Source organism: Xyrauchen texanus, chromosome 22 (genome assembly GCF_025860055.1).
Source record: "Xyrauchen texanus isolate HMW12.3.18 chromosome 22, RBS_HiC_50CHRs, whole genome shotgun sequence".
NCBI lineage: Eukaryota > Metazoa > Chordata > Actinopteri > Cypriniformes > Catostomidae > Xyrauchen > Xyrauchen texanus.
The window spans coordinates 25,084,971-25,105,072 of NC_068297.1; the positions used below are offsets into that span (position 1 = coordinate 25,084,971).

The following is a 20,102-nucleotide window of genomic DNA, read 5'->3' on the forward strand; positions in this document are numbered from 1 at the left end:
AAACTATTTATGCCATTATTTTTGAAGACATCTTCACTATGCAACTTTTTCAGAATTGTATTATTATATATCATTTTAATATAATTTTATTTTCAATTATAATAATAATAATAATATTATAATAATATGAGAATTTTGTAACATATGAACGGCAGCTAAAGAGTAGACAAGCACAGAAGAGACACTTCTTGTTCAAGTACCATTTCTGAGGCTGTACTGAATTATGATGACACACATGACAATTTACCTAATGCCGTTGAATGTCATTTGCCATGTATGATAAGGTATATAGCCACATATATTTGGAATTGAGCAATGTGAAAATAAAGTGAACCTGCTGAGTTGCATTCAAAATAAAATGTAAACTACTCTGTGGAAATAAAGCGAACTAAGCTCAGAGCACCTCCTGAGATGGTCTAAGATCATTTGCAGTGTTCTCAGAGATGACACTATTCTTGCAAGCTATTTTCATATGACTGAAACAGAAAATAATGTTTGAGAACTCTATGCATGCACATGTCCAGTGAGAAGTGCTCGTGCAGCGCTCATGAGCGTCAGAGCATCACTGAACCTCTGAAGGACAGCGAATCAGACAAGTACGTCAACGGTTTTTCTTTTGTCTGTTCTTCAAAATATAATCAAGTGAGTTTCTTCAAACGCGCATCTAAGTGTCAAATAGCAATTCTTGTCATATGTTACTCTGAGATGTTTTACAGGTTGCCTGCCACAGTGGCAGGTAGATGACCAAAATTACCCACCACAGCACATGAAATACCCACATTTGGCAGGTTGGTGTTAATTTCAAACCCTGTTTAAATAGTTTGGTATGGTGGAAATGCCTTTTTGAAAAATTGATAAACAATTCATTTTATTGTGGGAAAATGATTTCTATGTTAATTTTACTCTGTGTTAAGATTAGAGTTTAAACATCTTTTTTTTTTTTTTCCTGTTTATAGATTTTCAAAGTTTAATATTGAAAGTCTAGGTTTGGGAGAAGGCTAAAACAATTAAATCTGTACATAAAAGGCATTAGCAAAGTGGCAAAATAAATGATGTAGGCATGGTAAAAACGTAGCTTAATGTGACCTTAATACAACAAAAATATATATATATTTTCAAATCTGTTTATTAAAAATCAACTAACCAACTAAGGGACAGTTGGGAAATAAGGGACTAAGAGAATAAGTAACTAACTCAATAAAGTAACTATCCATAAAGGACTGTTTACATGGAGCAAAATCAACCCATAGCAATAAAGTCAGTAAAGCAGACAACTTTACAGCTCAAGTAAAAGGCATTTTTACTGAATTCTACATGAAGTGCTTTAACCGAAACTCAAGCAAACACAATTTCTGCTTTTAAGCCCTCTGGCCCAATTGCCTACTGACTAGTGTTCGACCGATATGTGTTTTTTAATGGGCGATACCGATATCCAGAGAACGGTGTGGCCGATTGGCAGATACATATAATATTGTATTTAAATGGTAGATAGCATTTTCTTCAGATTTCTGTTTAGTCATAAAATTGTAGTCATTTATTGCACATAACATTTTTCATATATTAGGAAAAAGGAAATAACTGTACACACAGTAGTCCAGCAACCATGGATGGCATGTCCACATTAGCAGTCCCATTTACTCCAAAAATATAGAATCAAACCAATTGTACATGCAGCCGTGGCCAAAAGTATTGGCAGTGACATAAATTTTGTGTTTCACAAAGTTTTCTGCTTCAGTTGTTGTGGTGTTGATTCACATTGTTTCTAGATTATTGTGCAGAGTGATCAGATGCAATTTAAATAATTGCAAAAAGCTTCATTGGCCAAAAAAAACGAACTTTATCACAAAATGACCAGCTAACATAATTTCACTAATCATATCAGCAGCACCTGGGAAAGTGTGGACAAGTACTAGTCAGGTGAAATCACTAAACAAATATCATTCTGATTGGATTGTAAGAGCAGACTGATTGCTATAAAAGGAGGGAATAATTGCTTCCAATCATTGCATTCTTGTTAGCAATGGTTACCTCTAAAGAGTACGTGCAGCCTCACATGCAAGTAAATTGCTGCAAAGAACATTACACCTGAAAGAACCATTTACCAGATCAAGAACTTCAAGGAGAGAGGTTCAACTGCAGTGAAGAAGGCTTCAGGATGTCCCAGAGTGTCTAGCAAGCACCAGGACTGTCTCCTCCTGAGGAGTTGGCTACGGAATCGTGTCACCACCAGTGCAGAGCTTGCTCAATATTGGCAGCAGGTTGGTGGGAGTGCATCTGCATGCACAGTGAGGCGAAGACTTTTGGACAATAGCCTGGTGTCAAGAAGGGAAGCAAAGAAACCACTTCTCTCCAAGAAAAACATCAAGGACAGACTGAAATTCTGCATGAAGTACAAGGATTGGACAGTAAAAGACATCAAGTTATTTTCTCTGATGAAGCCCCCTTCCGACTGTTTGGGACATCTGGAAAATCGATAGTCCGGAGAAGAAAAGGTGAACGCTACCATGAGTCCTGTGTCGTGCCAACAGTGAAGCATCCTGAGACCATCCATGTGTGAGGTTGCTTTTCATCCAAGGGAGTGGGCTCTCTCACAATGCTGCCCAAAAACACTGCCATGAATAAAGAATGGTATCAAAATGTCCTGCAAGAGCAACTTCTCCCAACGATCCAGGAGCAATTTGGTGATGATCTATGCATTTCCAGCAGGATGGAGCACCATGTCACAAGGCAAGAGTGATAATGAAGTGGCTCAGTGGTATTTACATTGAAATTTTGGATCTGTGGCCAGGCAACTCCCCAGATCTTAATCCCATTGAGAACCTGTTGTCAATCCTCAAAAGGCGAGTGGACAAGCAGAAGCCCACAAATTGTGATCAACTCCGAGCACTAATAAGGTAAGAATGGATCGCCATCAGTCAGGATTTGGCCCAGAAGCTGATATCCAGCATGCCAGAGCGAATTGCAGAGGTTATGAAGAACAAGGGCCAACACTGTAAATATTGACTCTTTGCATATATTCAATGTTTTTGACAATAAAAGCCTATAAACTTGTCAAATACTTATCATAGTTTTCCAGTATACCGCAGAAACTACAATTATCTACAAATACTGAAGCAGCAAACTTTACAAAACACATCATTTTTGTCACTACCAATACTTTTGGCCACGCCTGCACTGTGCATAGTGTAAAAGATATTTATTATAGCACGCGTGACGCACTTGAACTTGCATCTGAAAACATAGCTGACTTGCTACCTTGCTGCCTAATCAGTTAATGGCTTACTGGCAGCCGTTTTGAATGAATGGGACTCTTAAGGAAACTGGTCTCAGAACAGTTTGAAAAGCACATTATTTATACCTCCGTATACAGGCAGCATTTTCCTGGTTTCGGACGCAGCCTTAAAGTTGCACTCGAGCGCAAGCCTCAATCTCCTGACAGTTTAAACGGCCTGGAACGCCAGCTTGGATTGTCATGGACTGATTTGTGAATGAGATGAACTATTACTGATCATGAAGTTTTTGATTCTGGCTGATAGATTACGGGCTTCAGAGGAAGATATTAGATGAGCCCTCGACAGGAAGAAAACACTGAATTTTCTTGAGGTTCTTGAATTACATCTGTTTAAATGAGATATCTGCATATTTGCAAATGGTATATAATAAAAGTTTTATTGATATTTGCCTTTTCTCATTAGACATGACAGTTAATGTCTTGAGAGAGAGAGAGAGAGAGAATGAAACAGGCGAGTACTTTAACATTATGAGCTCACACGTCTGCCGTGGCTCTGATATGCAGATCTTTAAATGAGACCGTGTTGCACACCGGTATTTATTGTAGTAACATGATGGCACATAACAACAAAACAAACCGTGACTGGTCATTTACATGTCTCAGTCGCTACACATGCAAGCAGGCGATTCTCGGCACCCTCGAGAAAATAAAAAATCTGCCAAATGGAAAAATTTATCGGCCAATGCCAATAAATAAAAAAAGTCAGAATATCGGCCAATTTATCAGCATCTGCGATATATCAGTCAACCACTATTACTAACTACGAACTAACTGTTTTCAGTATTCTTTCACAAACTGTAGGACAAGTCAGCTTTATTGTCTATGGAAATCGACAGCATGCAAGAGATGCAGTACATACAGAAGATATTTCATTGACAACAACCCTGAATATTCTTTTAAGCTAGAACAAAAAGTGAACACTTGCCAACTCACTTCACTTTTGGTGTCCACTTCTTTGTATTGATCCAGATGCGCTTTGATGGACGAAAGGTTTTCCTCCTTCACGTGGCTGAAGAGACTCTGCGTGGTAATGGAGCTCATCTTGAGGGACGTGGACATGTCCATGGCTGTAATAGAAACTCCACTAGAGAACATTGAAGAGAACAGTAGAGATACATCATGAAATGAAACTCTCCTTTGTGCATTCACTATAAAACCGTTAAAACTCTGTAGAGAACTCCAAAAACTGGGCTCTACTCCTGAAGCAGACCTACTTTCCACACAGATGTGGAATAACAAGACAGACAGTAACAAGCCCTGTCTTGCTGGAATGCACAAATCAGTCAAGTTAATGATAAACCGTAAGGGAACTGAACAGCCAGTAAGCGACCACCTTATTAATATTGATTATGACAATGGCTCCATGATTTGAGGTTAAATGTCTCTAATGCTGTCTGTGCAGTAAATGGGGGCTGCACTGATGTTCTTTCGGCTGATTATTAACGTACTGCAGACTACCTAGAGAAATCCAGTTTTTAATGATCTTTTTTTTTTATTTAAATGATCTGCTGCTGTAGTTTGCACTAAATTGTTGTTCTGAAGCACAGAGGAGTAGTTCAGTCCTCTTAATATGCCTTAGAACTGAAAGAGCATATACTGTATAGAAGACCACTTTGTTTGTCTCTGTCCACTATCTAGACAAGCAATGGAACCCCATTATAATCAATGATGTTGTCTACACGGAATCATCCATTGTGCCAATAAACGGCTGTCGCATTCCATTTTGTGCTGCACGCGCTGGCGCTCCTACTCAAAATAAACGGTTTAGAACGTTTGTGAGACTGAGCAGAATTATTATTTTTTAAATAGGTTTGCATAATTGCAGTAAGTTTTGCATTCTCTTAAAATAGTTTTGCGTTCCCTCTCAATATATTTACCATGGTTTTATTATAGTAACCATATTTTAACCTTGATATTTGTAGTAAAACAATAGTAATAATACAGAAAAATGAAAACAATGGAAATAAAAACCATAATGTTGTGGTTATTATGGTTTTACTATACAAATGCCATAGTTTAACTATGGTTTTACTATAGTAACATTGTAGACTGTAACCATAGTTTTTGGCGGACATCATTTTTCGATAGTAACAATGTAGTAACCATGACTGCAGGCTAACCATATTTTGCATTTTGACATTAACCATGCTTTTACTATATTGTAATAGTGTAGTCATTACGAAAAGTAATTTAAGCAACCATGTTTTTTTGGGTGGAAACCATGGTGTTAATACAGTATACTTATTTCATTTTCATTTATTTGTTTATTTATTATAACATCATCTTTTTTTAATGTCCAAAAAGGAATAGGATGAAGCCAAACCTTATTATGCCTACCTTTTTTACCTCTCTAGTTTTATTCTTTCTTTAAATATTTGCATTTACAGTCCTATTCACAACTCATAAGAAAATTTAAAGAAACAATAAGAGCAAAATGGCTATATAACATTTATACATTTAACTTCACCCTAACAAAGAAATTATTTTAATCAAACAAAACAAAATTTTGCGTTTGCTTTAACTGCTTAATTTCTACATGACAAATATACATTTACACACACACACACACACACACACATATATATATATAAATATGTATATATAGTATTTACTTAATAAAATGTTAATACATTTTTAATATTTTCTTAATTTTTTAACATACTTTTAATTAACAAATTTAATTAAGATATCAAAATTATGATTTTTATTGCCAATGTTTAACTTTTTCTGTATTATTACTGATTTTACTATGAATATCAAGGTTAAAATATGGTGTAGTAAAACCATGGTAAATGTATTGTGAGGGAACACAAAACTATTGCATGGGCATGCAAACTTTACTGCGAGAAAATATAAAACTATTGCGAGGGAAAAGGGCTAAACTATTGAAAGGGCATGCACGCAAAACTACTGTGAGGACACGCAAAACTATTTTAGAACAAAAGCCATGTGCTCTTAGGAGCTCCTTATCAAGTAGGATCCTGTTCAATCCATATCATTTTTCCTCGCACTTGTGAAAATGCATAGCTGAAGTGCAACTTTAAGTGCACTTCTTTGAGGAATCAAGTTTAATGTCTGACCTCAGTTATTACTTTCTTCAGAGCCAAGTAAATGAATTAGAAACTGTGTTATAAATGTTAATTTGAAACAATTAGTTGCTAAATCTATATCCGTGTGACATACATTTTTATGTAAATAAAGTTGCATAAACTGATCAATTTGTTTATATCTAGCAAAGGTTTCCTAGTTGTGCTGACATATAAATTAAATTTACTTAAAAAGTGTGATGCAAAAATGCTTCACGTATATTTATAGTAAGTCCACCACATTTGTAATTTTTTTTGTCCAGTGCTGGGTGTGATATTTTGTGATCTAGTAACGACATTCATAGATTTTGAAGTGCTGCTTCAATGTCTAAATTCAGGGTTATTCGTAAGCTCTCGGGTAATTTTGCCAACTCAGCAGCCCAATAGATCAGCTCAGTGTGCTGGTACAACCCATCCCAGATGAAAGCCAGCAAAAGCTGCTCCCAGCTGACAAGATGTGGGGCATCATAATGGATTAAAACAACATGGAGGGTCTCAATGCCCAAAATCCACTCCGTTAAGATAAACCACAGAAGATCCAAGTCCTACCAACAGACTTAAATGTGAAAGCAGAAGTAAAGGCGATGAATCCAGTATCTGAGACATTCACTTTCAACAGTCTTTGTTCATCTCTGAACTGCTGACATGCCCTTGAAAGCATCCCTGCTGCTCTTGAGTGATTGAATGGAGAGAGCCAATCACACAGAGCATCACAAGAGCCCCTCAGCAAAATATTGACTGAGCTAGGTTCACCCCCTCATCAGCCCCAATGCACAAAAACACAAAGCCCAGAGAAGCCTGTGAAGATAACCTATGGATAGCACCAAATAAACCTGTGTTTTTGTTTACAATAACTTTCTCACACACAAAAGTATCATAATATGCTGACTCACCTTAAGTTCCTTGTGAGTTGGGTTTTAAAAACCTGTCTATCTTTATGCACTGATCCTCCACTCACGCTGTCAGTCAGACAGTAACAAGCGGCTCTGTCTGTCAATCCAGGTAGTCATTAATAATACATGAGGAAGTGTAGAGCCACGCCTTCCTGTTAGAGTGGCGCCGGATGCGCACACGTGCAGATAAATTACTAATCATACCATTAAACAGACAACGAATATGAATTAAACGGTCGTTCAGACCAAACGCGTTTTTTGAAGTCTTCGGTGTTAACATCCTGACGTTGTTTTACTAATAATGAAGTGTCCAGTCTGTCGATAATATTTAACACGAGCCATGTGTTCCCCCACGGGAGCATATCAGCACAACGCCCCATTGCCTTCTGACAGAAACGGCAATTTATTTAATTTCAGTGTAAATTAATATTATTTATGTATTTATCTCTGTGTAGAGCGCACATATGGATTTCACATCACACAGACTGAAACAAATAGCGCCACGCCGATCCCTAAATAAGACTGACCTCTTATAATAGACATGATCCTCTGATGATCTGTATCCATGGTGTGACACAAGGCACAGAGGCAAACAGGTTTCAATTTAAATGAGTGGAACGCAAAGCACTTTAAAGAGGTTATCTACAACAGGCAGCTCTATTACTAGGAATTCAATTACTATATTCATTCAGTAAAACATTAAAAATGCGAGCTCTAAGAGTGTATAAAAACTATAATCTCATCCATGTATAAATGCAAATGTACCGACACTGTTATTGAACTAAGTGTAAAGCATGTTGCCTGACAGCTGCAGGAAACTGTAAATGCACTTTTTCCCCATTTTAACGACCTGTGTGTCTGGAAAAGCAACGTTAGACTACTATTATAAGCCGAATATGAAGTTACTTTGATTTGTTTATATGAACACACTTGACAGCTTGTTTACATCCAGTTTATAACAGGTAACTTACATCTCCCTCCTAGAGAAAAGTCAGGTCCAAAGTAATCCGATGTAATTCACACAACACCATTTTGCTTCCATAACCCTGAAGGCCTTCTTTGTGTGAACAGGGGTGTGGATGTTATTAAAATTGCCTTCGCGTAACCGCGCCCACTGCAAAAGACCACGCCCATCACCGGTCAGCGTGACGCCCATGTAGATTTTGACAGGCAGGATTTATAACTTACAGCTGTTGTACCCCTTGTCTTCCTTCTTGATTTTTTTATTTTGACTTCTTGGCGCCAATTATTATTTACTCAATATTATAAAAATACTTATAGATGTTGCCTCTTTATTGTTCTTGCTTCTTAATTTAGACCTTTTTTTTGTTAGACCTCTTTTTTAATAATAATATACAAATAATGTATTTTATTTTTTATTTTGCATTATAAAGTGACCACATAGGTTTGTGTGTATTTTGTTTTATCCCTTATTAATTACATTTTACAGAGCTATCACTTACTTAAGCAACTACTCTGAAAAAATAAAAAATAAATATTGGTTCATTTTACCATAATTCAAATGAACTTGAATTTAATTCAATAGTGGACACTGGGTTACACACAATGAAAATGACAGAAACTCCTCTAAATCCCAATATAACAGAACATTAAACTCTAACAAGTCTGTTACTTATTTCATTGTGTATAGAAATACTGTATAATAACACAGTAATTTCAAAAAGTATTCCCCCAAACCAGTCATGCAAACCATGCTGGAAAATGTGTGGTTTAAGCAAAACATTGATGCGACAAATTTTATTCACATAATAACAATACAACTAGAGCAAATATAGATGCACTGTAAACAATTAAATTAAGCTGATTGTGTTCATTGAGCAAGCAGTAAAAATCATGTTGAGTAAACGCCACCGTTAGAAGTCTGAATCCAACTGAACATTTCATAGCAATGAGATCATATCACTTTTTGATGACTGTTAAATTTAACTTGGACTTTACACAATATAATCATATTCTCATCTCAAACGTAAATGTATAAAGTTGATTTTAAGTGTACTGGTTTAGTATTTTCACTAAAGCTGCTTTCCCTTTTTTCAGCGTACAGTATTTTCTTTTTACAGAAACTAGTTACTATGGCACATTTTGACTTTTCTGTTGCATCCTTCAGTCTTCAGATTCAAGCACTGATATTTATCATCAGTGGATTTGAGAAACCCCGCGACCCTGTACACAGGATAAGCGGTTGACGATGGATGGATGGATGGATGGATGGTTGGATTTGAGAAATATTGCTTCATGTTGTGAAGTAGCTGTATGGTGCATTTGTATTAATTGTTATGCAAACTCAGTGTCATATCTCTGTGGAAAACATGAAAACAGGAAGAATCCAGATAAGGAAAATATGGTTTATTTGTTTTGTGACTTTCAACAAGGTAGTGGAATTAAATAATTGTCCCAAGTCCTGTTTTCAAAGGAGGATTGTTTGGCTTGGCAAAACTTCAGAGCACTCCTCAAACCAGTCAAATGTCAAGGGTAATTATCACATCTCAATTTATGGTTATTACACTGATTTAAAGAAGGAAAAAAAAAAAATCAGTGAGACAGTTTTGGTTCCCCTCCGAACAGTTCTCAATCCATGTTGCATGAGAGTAAAAAAGTTGTTTTGCACAAAAGAGGACTCATTATATTGAAACGGGTAACGCATTAGGTATTAATTTCCTGTTTATCTCAACAACCTTGAAACATTTAATACAAATCCTTAATGTTCCAGTACATTACAGGTTTATGCAATGCCAAGACCAGTCCGTAGGAATAATATTGTGAGAGTACATGATTCTGGGCAATAACTGGAAAGCTCAGAAATCAGTAAGGGGGTTTGCATGTTTATAAAGGGTCACAAATCATTAACATTTGAATGATCAAAAAACATGTCAACAAGACAATAAAAAAGGACAGAACCGTTTAGGGGGTTAGTGTAAAAGTTGTGCACTATAGAGAAATTACAGTAGTCACACAGTTTCACATATTCATGGCTGAATCAGTAGTTGGAAATAGTACAGAAATCAATGAATGACTTAACCCCACATAACTGAAATTTAACAGATAAATAATGCTGATCTATGCCTTCAATATTAATTACTTGGGCCTTGACAAACTAAAAACCTTTGGCTGTATGCAGCTGATATTTTTGAGCAAAGAGACAATGTATTTGAACAAAGGGACAATGTTTACACATAAACAACAATGAACACAGTCTAATGTCATTCTATGGATGCAACCTGTTTACATGTACGCCTATAACACTGGAATGCCATCATGGTTTATTTTGTTTAACAATAAAAGATGCTACACTGAATATAGTGTAACCATGTGGGGAAATTCAAGCATTTACGTTTTAGTAACCATCTATTCAAACCATTGAGTATCACAAAAGTCTCTTGCATTGCTCTGGCAGTTTTCTACATTAGCACAATCACGACTCATTCCTACCAAAAGTGCAAAAGGGAGAGTGAAAACTAAAACCTCTCCCATTCTCAGTGGGTAAAAATGTTTATTTAATATTTTTTTTAAGACCAAATAAATCACTCTTTTTTTTTTTTTTAGTACAAACTTCTCACCCTGTTGCAAACATTTTCAAATAAAGTGATCTTTTTGTTGCAGACGTACAGCTTGTGCACCTCATGTGATTTGGCACTTTTGTCACGAACCCCGCTCCTCTGCCCCATCCCCGCTTCGTCGCACACACACTCACTCCCTCGACCTCACTCCCTCGCTCCGCACCCTCGAGCTTTTCACGCTCTTTTTGCTCGCTCGAGCCCTCACGCCCACTTTGCTCCTACTCGCTCACATGCTCGTAGGTTATCTCCCTTCCTCGAGTTTCTCACGCGCTTCCAATCCTCCTGCACATTAGTTTCACCTGCACTCGTCTCATCACCTTTCATTGTTTACACCTGCACCTTCCCCTATAAATACCACAGCACATCCGTTTCACGGGGGTTGGTTATTGTGTTTAGTTTCCCGTATCTTTGCCCCCCGCTAGTCTCGTCTAGTTTTGACCTCCTCTTGCTTACCCCTTAGCTTGCCAGCTCCCCTTGTTCTCCTGTCTTTGATCCCGCTAGTCCCGTCTAGTTCTTCGCCCTAATTGTTAACTGTTTTCCCGGCTTCGACCTCCCGCTCTCGTTTACCACTCTCTCCCAGATTTGCCCCTTACGATACTTTGATTCCCCGGCTATTGACCCTACGCTTCCCTCGACAATTCTCCCTCTGGATTTACCCTGTTATGTACTTTTGCCTGCTTTCTATTAATAAAGCAGTTTCATCCGACATTGTGACTGTCTCATCTTGTGTGTGTGTTCGCTACAACTTTGGACGTTTGAAGCAAGTTTGCATTGAGGTGCTTGTTATGTGATTAGTACACTAGTTACAATTGGTAGCACTTTACAATAAGATCCCATTCATTAACATTAGTTAATGCAGTAGGTTTCATGAACCATGTGAAGGTGAGTAAAAATGACAATTTTCCATGATCAATGTATTATTTTACAGAATTTATTAACATTTGTTAATGTTAGTTAATAAAAATACAACTGTTCATTGTTCATTCCTAGTGCAATAACTAATGTTAACATACAACTTTTGATTTAAAAAATTAAAATATTAATATACAATATGTTGAAATTAACATTAACCAAGATAAATAAATCCTGTAAACTATTGTTCATTGTTAGTTCACGTTAACAAAATGGAACCTTATTGTAAAATGTTACCCCACAATTAATACATTAACAGGACAGCGCCCACAAAATTTTATACTCATCTACACATTGTTCAAAACCCATATGACTACTTTTTTTTTTTTTTTACCTCTGTGGACCTCTAAAGGACATGTTAAGCAGAATGTAAGCCTTAGTCACCATTCACTTTCATTGTATGTGAAAAAAGAAACACTGAAAGTGAAGGTGATTGAATCTAACATTCTCGTGAGCATCTCCCTTGTGTTCAATGGAGGACAGAAAGTCATTTTGGAAGAACATGAGTGTGATTAAAGAGGACAGAACTGCGGTCTGGTCTGACATCTGGCAGGACAAAGCAAAGAGGTAAGCCCCGGACTACCTTAATGCGGCCCTAGTTGCCACCCCTTATTCTACACTTGCCCCCCATGTATAAAATCCTGGACATGGCCCGGTTTTTGTATTTTGATGAACTATCACCTTAAGCTAAATCTTTAAGGAAAAATAAGCAAAAATATACAATTGATATATTAAAGGACTCGTGAGCAAAACTCTTCATTTTGTACTAAAAAGGTTTTGAACACTTATAATGCAATAATACCAACAAGAGCTGCAGACTTGGCATTCATCTTCTTATCGGATATGCAGTTGCTACAATTGTTCTTCAATTACAACTGTAATTAATCTGATTTTATGTGCCTGGTGTTCTGTGAATCCAAATACAATAAGACTTTAGAGAAGTGTGCTTACAATACCACAGGGATAGAAGGTTGGTCAAATTTACTCCCTGAAAAACACATTGTTTTTCATAAACTAGCTATGTATCCTGCTCATTATTTTTACTCAACTCGCCCCTTATACCCTTACATTTTGAGATATTTAAACAAGCTCCAAAGTCTTGATCAAAAAGTAAAAAAACAAAAAACAAATATGCAGTGAAACACACTTTGGTAAATGCTTTAGTCCCTTAAGCCCATAATTAACACATAAAGATCTATCCTTTGCTAACTTAACATGCAGAGAAGTCACTTTCACAAAGAGGTAAACGTGTGGAAGAAACCACACATTTGCTCTTATCTTAAAGGTGCACACAGTATTTTCTTTCTTCATTAAAAATGTTTTACTCCGAAATAAATGAATTGTAATTTTGAAACGTATGTATTAAGTCATGACCACTCACATGAGGAGATAATTCCAGTCATATTAGTAGCCTTATAAAAGCTATTTTATTCTATGTTGAGCGGGTCCCCTAATGGGGCTGCCATGTTACAAACACATGACCAGCCGAATACCACTTACTCAATCTTAGTAACCACCCTGTTATTGGAAACTTTCACTCTTGGACTAAATTAACAATGTCTGACAGTAAATAGTAAATTCTACAATGGCATCTGTTAAGGAAAACGTTTGATTTTAAATGATGCTGCATCCACACCACTAGGTGTCACTGCAAGTCCAAGATGACACAAAAAAAAAAAAGTTACTGTGTGCACCTATAAAATGTAGATTTCGGGGGACTAAGATCAAGTGATGTGAGCAACGCTTTCTGACATTGTTTTAAGGATAATTTTTTGAAGAAATTAAATGTTGTGACATTAGTAAATCTACTTTGTTAATCAAGATTGTTGCAGGTTTCTTTAGGGCCCAAAAACACAGATGGATGAACTGAAAAAACTCCAACATAATGAAGTAGTCAAGCACTGATCCTGAATAAATGTTGAAACTGCATGTATCCAAGTACTGTGTGTAGTATCTCATGTATCCAGGTAAAGTACTGAGTATTGCATGTATACATACTGAAGCACTACACAATTATGACTGTTGTGGAGGTTTGATAAGAGCACTAGCATTGTATTCAAAACTAAACACCATCTCTTCACTCAACATGCACTAATGAAAAAGATGAAAAAAGATAATGCACTTGGGTATGTCCGTGAAATAAAAATACCTTTGTATAAACAAGTTATGATATTGAGAAATACTGGGTGTCATTCACTAACCATGCATAAAATCGATGTGCAGACGTTTTCATGCAGAAATCATGATTCATCAACAATTGGTGCTTAAATTAATTCAAAATTGACATAAAATTTTCGACCCAACTGAAACCGCACAAACGCAAAAACCACGACTCTCATGACAAGTTATAATAATAGTGTGCGATATATGCGATAGATAGCGAAATCGCAAGAAATCGTACAAGTTGGCTAGGACAAAAACATACAACTTTAACTTCCATAGAGAAAAATGAACAAACCAACAAACAAATGTATTAAATGTTTTCCTATATTTAACCCCTAACCCAAACCTAACCATAAAGCCAGATCCCTTAACCAAACACTAAACCTAAATACAGTAGTGTTGGATAGAAGGCTAGCTAACATTTTATTATTGTATCGATTTGAAATTATGTTTGTTGTTTGTTGTGTCTCTATGGAAATAAAATGTATACCTTTGTGTATATGAATAACTAAAGGGCTGTTCAGACCGAACGATTTCTTACACTAAAAAAGCGAGATGCAGAACAACGAATAGAACAGAACACAGGTGTCTCTGGAGGCTTTTTTAAAAGTTAATGTTCTTTTTAATCTGACTCGCCATCTAAAAACGAGACACTTCAACACTTGGTGCGAACAGCCTTTAAATGACAGTACATTAAATTTGGACTATTACTGTGAAAAAAACTATTAGCCATTTCAACTGGTTTTGAGAATTGCACACTTTAGATCCTGCTGAACATTCTCTCAGACAAGTGCATCTTATGAGAGTGTTGTGCGGAAAGCCCTTATATGGAGATTGTCTGGGTGTGTATTATCCTAATTAGTAACAGCTGGCACGGACTCCCTAATTTAGGATCATCCAGATTTGTCACCATCAGAACGAGGGTAAGAACAAATGAATGTGCATACTCACTTGTTGTGTTCACATATCAGTGAATGAGACCCAATGAATGGTGTTTTCTGTTAATAGCTCCTGAGAAACATAGATCATAGAGAAACTATCTTGTCTAAAATGAGACCTGCAAGCCCTGAGGAAACCCACAATCCACAAATAATAAAATAAATACCACCCTTAAAGGTGCACTCTGTAATTTCATCCGCATTTAAGTTTAACTCCTTAAGACATGAATTGTAATTTTGCTATATAGGTAGGAAATCACGCCCACTCACATGGACCACTCAATGAAGACTTCAGTCATATCAGTAACCTTATAAAAGCTGTTTTATTCTACATGGAGAGGGTCCACACATGGGGGCTGCCATGTTAGAATCACATGACCAGCTGAACACTACGTACTCGCTTAATGTCAGTAAATGTCCTATTATTTGACATGTTAAAGTAATCAAGGCTAACTGTGAATGCTAAATATCTACAATGGCATCTCAAACTGAAAACTATTGATTTTAAATGATGCCGCATCCAAGCCGCTAGGTGTCAGTGTAAGTCCAAGATGACACAAAGACAAAAGTTACTGAGTGCACCTTTAATGAAATAGAAAGCCCCTAGCAAAAATCAACAAAACAAATCACTGAAATTATAGCAAAAAAAGAAGAAGAAGAAGAAAAAGAATTATTTAAAACGAAGGCCTCCTCCCTTTAAGCCTTTTTCCCAACAAAGCCAGATAAAGCAGCAGATATGAAACTACTAGAAAACCACAGAAATAGAGCTGTTCAGTTTGTAGTCCTAAAACCTTTGAATTAGCATTTCTGAGCCGTGAGTTCCCTCAGGAATATCCAAAGGGTTAAGAATAGAGTAAAATAAGGTTTAATTACTTGAAGAGACTTTTGCATTTTGTTCTACGCCATAAATCACACAGTCATACCTCAAACATGAATTTTTAAAATGTTGACAGTATGCTGCAACATAAGCACAGCTATGGTTTTCTGATGAATTATACGTCATTTATTGTATCAAGCAAGTATTCTTGTTGCCGAACAAAAACAGAAAGTTGCTTCCAGTAATGTTAGCCACAGAGCTTATTTTCCTCATAAATCAAACATCACTATTCTAAAAACCCATTTAAAATTCCTGAGGGAACCCATGGCGAATTAGTCTTTCGGGTTGGTCTACAAATTGATGTCATGACTGAAAAGCTCTATTAACAAACAATAAAGATCAATTGATGGCAAGAGATAAGAACCTAAGGCCTATGAGTTTGGCAACACACAAGTACTTGTTTTTTTTTAACATTACCACACACATTCTTTTGAGGAGATCTCAAACTGAGGTTACTTTGTTTAAATGAAAATGGCAGAATCCTTTACGTAGCATGGAAGCTGATTCCAGTGCTAGACTTCCTGCACTAATGTAGTGACACTATAAGCCAAGAATGACTGCCCATTCCTACGTGACACGATCCCAATACGTTGCTTCAGGCCCTAAATATATAGAGGCTTTAAGGCAACTTTAGATTTACTGACGTTTAAGTCAATTATTCTGCTTCCTATAATTATTCACCTAGATCCAAAAATACCCCCAATTTCATAAGATCCTATGAAAGTTTTTCCTATATAAAACCACAGCAAATGCATCTTCATCTGGGCGATAATGTTTTCGGCGTCTCTTCTCTCTGTTTTGTTGCTGGAGTTTGTGCCTTGTTAATGCCACCGTTGGATCTAAGGATAGAAATGGCCGCCCTTTGTCTCTCAGTATTGATATCAGAGTTCCTCACAGCAGCGTGTGCGAGCGAGCGGCCCTCCATGCCGCCCTCATGTGGCTTTCTGCTTCTCATTGCAGTTGTTGTCAGGAGAGGAGAGGCAGTTGTGTTCGCTGGTATGAATGCTGCTCTGGTGCTGCTGTTGTTTTGCATGTGAGCGTCTGGACTTCACGGGTAACACCAGCACCAGTAACAAGCAGATCAAGTGCATGCAGCAGTACCACGAGCTGAAGAGAGATAACAGAGTGCAAAAGATACATTTTAGTTGTTCTGTCATTGACATTTGCAATACTTTGGCATAGATACTGTGTGTGTAAGACTGATTGTACACTCTATGTTTTGTGTGTAGGACAGGCAGGTTTATATGTTAATACTCTATTTACATGAACCAAATTATTTATTTATTAACATATGACAGTGGAATTTGTTTTCAGAACAGAAACATACTCTGCGCAAAACTCAAATTCTACACAAGTATCCAAATACTGACGCACATGCTTGACCAACACATTGCAATTGCACAATATGTTGTACAAACTTCAAATTCTTGCAGTACTCTGGATGTAACAAACTTCAAGGGGCGTTACAGTTACTGCTAAATGTTTGTGTCATTAAACCAGATGTGATATAATTCAGGTTGTTTGCTATAAACATGTCAACGGTTTAACTAACATTAACTTGATCCACAAAATTATCTTCAAACGGCAGCACTAGGTGAACTAAAAGTGAAATCTGACAGAAGAAGAAGAGAATATCTGGGTGATTTTCATGAAACCTGTCAAGATAATATCCAATTTTACATAAATATATGTGCAAAAGTCTTAAGATGTTTCACAAAAGCTTTTGTCTTAAGATGGTTATTTATATCTTCAGCTTTAGAATGTCAATAAGAAATATAAATGTTAGACTCCCAAAAATTATTTTTGCAAATGGAAAAGATTAGAATAGAAGAACAGGGAGCCCTGCAAATGATGTCATTAGTTTTTTCTGAAATTACATTTTGTATAAAGAAAATGAAGTGTATTTTTAGTGTCATTCATATTTTTAAAATGTGCTTAATTGTCCATAAAATAATGTCAGTATAAAAAAAACTTAAAAAGTTAAAATGTAGATATATAATATAACAAATAATAACAAATATACTATATACTGTATAAATACAGTGTGTATACGTACATATATATATATATATAATTAAAAACGCAATTGCACAATTAATAACACGCAGTTTATCCCTGATAAAAGCGGAACGAGATGCTGTGCTGATGTAGCGCTTTGGGAACGTCTTTAGGATGACCAGCTGTGAATATGTGAGCAACACATCAATGAAATAGACTATAATTTATAGGCTCCGCCGGTGACAGGGGCTATAAATAGATGCACCACAGGTGCATCGTCAGGTATTTTGTCTGAAGAGCTGTCCTGGGGCATCCTCAGTGCGGCAATGAAGCGCAGCATCTCGTTCCCCTTTTATCAGGGAACAGGGGTTACAGTTAAGTAAACCGAGACGTTCCCTATCAAAAAGCTACACTTTGATGCTGTGCTGATTTAGCGCTTTGGGAACGAGAATACCCACGCAGCCGCACTGCGAGTGTCTGGACCACTTACGGTTGTGTAGTTGTGCTAACAAGAGCACGAGAGGTCTCAGACATGAGCTTGTGATGTTGATTCAAGGACATAAGAGCCCAGAGTGGCATGAATATCCAAACTATAGAATCTTATGAATGTGTGCGGAGGGACACCTCTGGCCAAAGCTTTAGAGGAGACGACCCCTCTGGTAGAGTGAGCCCTGATACCTACTGGCAAAGCTTGACCACGTACCTCATAGGCCAGGGCAATAGCATCCCTCACCCAATGTGACATTGTTTGCTTGGTGGCGGCCACGCCTTTGTTATGGCCCCCATGACAAACAAATAGTTGCCCTGACTTAAGCCACTGGCTAGTGCGGTGGACAAAAGTCTGAAGGGCAAGGACTGGACACAGTTCGTGAAGTCTTTCCTGCTCCGGCGTTGTAAACGGCGGGGAGCAGAAGGCTTCAAGATTGACCGGATGTACGGTCGAGAAAGGAACCTTAGTCAGGATGAGAGCAATATTGTTGGCCCTTGGATGAAATCCCCTGGCTTTGAGCCACAACTGAAATGGTCTCATGTGCAGAAGGCCCAAAGGGATCACCGAGGACGCAGATGCCATGAGACCTAGTATTCGTTGATACTGACGAACAGTGCAACCTTGGCCTAGCCTGACTGGCTCAGGGTGTTCTGAATGGACTCGATTCGAGCGGGAGACAATTGTGCCTGCATTGTGATCGCATTCCATATGATCCCCAGATAGGTAGTTTTCTGAGAGGAAGAGAGGACGCTTTTCTTGGCATTGAGCCTCAACCCCAGAGAAACCAGATGAGCTAAGACGATATCCCTGTGCTGAAATGCCAGTTGTTGTGACTGTGCTAGTATCAGCCAGTCGTCTATATAATTCAGAATGCCGATGCCCCGGAGTCACAAAGGAGCCAGTACTGCATCCATGCACTTCGTGAACGCCCATACTGAGAGATTTAAGCCTCGATGGCTACCCTCACAAGGCTGGGTGCAAAACCGTCAAGGCTTTCTCTTCTTGGAGATGATGGTCCTGAGGTCTTTCTTTGGGGGCTGCTGAGGGCGACGAGCCAGTTCCCAGTCTCTACGAGGGGGAGCGCTATTCGCCACGCTCTGTTTTTGAGCCTCCCTTCTAGAAGGACAGGGGTTGGGCTGGGTGGCCGGCGGCCCCTCCCCCTGAGTGCGGCGAGGAAGGAATTGCCCAAAGGCTTCCTCATGACATTTCGACCTCTTGAAACCTGGTGATGACCGTGTTCATAGAGTCACCAAATAAGCCAGAAGGTGAAATCGGGGCATCGAGGAGGAACACTTTGTCCTTGTCTCTGATGCCCGAAAGGTTTAGCCATAAGTGTCTCTCTGTGCAGACCAAAGCAGCCATAGACCGGCCAATAGCGTGAGCCGTCTGTTTGGTCGCCCGGAGAGACAGATCTGTGACACGATGAAGCTCTGCGAAAGCCTCTTCGTCAGCCGTACTGCCCACACTCAAGTTCTTTAACAGGTCAGCCTGGTACGCCTGCAACACTGCCATAGTGTGCAGGGAAGCACCTGCCTGACACTCTGTCTGATAAGCTTTCCCCACAAGTGTGGAGGTGGTCCTGCACAGCTTTTTGGGAAGAGTGGGTCTCTTTAGAGATGATGCCGAGCCAGGCGAGAGATAACCCGCAAGTGTCTCATCTACCGGCGGCATCATGGAATACCCCCGTGCCTCCGCACCCACGATAGTCGAATATGTCGACGTCGAGGGCACGAGGACACGGGAAGTATAAGGTGTCCTCCATGAACGAGAAAGCTCGTCATTGAGGTCATCAAAAAAGGAAGGGACTGATGTAGCGTTCCCTTCCTTTGGCTACAGACAGAAATCTGTCTTCCAGTTTGGAGCCCGAGTAACCAC

General features: G+C 38.1%; 2 protein-coding genes across 4 annotated transcripts in view; both read right to left on the reverse strand.

Annotated features, from left to right (window-relative positions):
- Nucleotides 1–8,323, reverse strand: part of LOC127662496 (kinase D-interacting substrate of 220 kDa B-like) — an 88,460-nt gene extending 80,137 nt beyond the window's left edge. For 2 of the 3 annotated variants that reach the window (XM_052153696.1, XM_052153694.1), the window contains exons 1-2: nucleotides 8,243–8,323; nucleotides 4,226–4,376 (exon numbers count right to left, since the gene is read on the reverse strand). In XM_052153696.1, the coding sequence (XP_052009656.1) occupies nucleotides 4,226–4,357 (132 nt within the window). In that variant the 5' untranslated portion in view covers nucleotides 4,358–4,376; nucleotides 8,243–8,323. The remainder of the gene's footprint in view (nucleotides 1–4,225; nucleotides 4,377–8,242) is intronic. The other variant, XM_052153695.1, reaches the window with a different exon arrangement.
- Nucleotides 8,324–9,641: 1,318 nt separating this feature from the next.
- Nucleotides 9,642–20,102, reverse strand: part of LOC127662724 (lysophospholipid acyltransferase 2-like) — an 89,018-nt gene continuing 78,557 nt past the window's right edge. Inside the window, exon 13 of the mRNA XM_052154014.1 lies at nucleotides 9,642–16,846. Coding sequence (XP_052009974.1) covers nucleotides 16,672–16,846 — 175 coding nt within the window. The 3' untranslated portion in view covers nucleotides 9,642–16,671. The remainder of the gene's footprint in view (nucleotides 16,847–20,102) is intronic.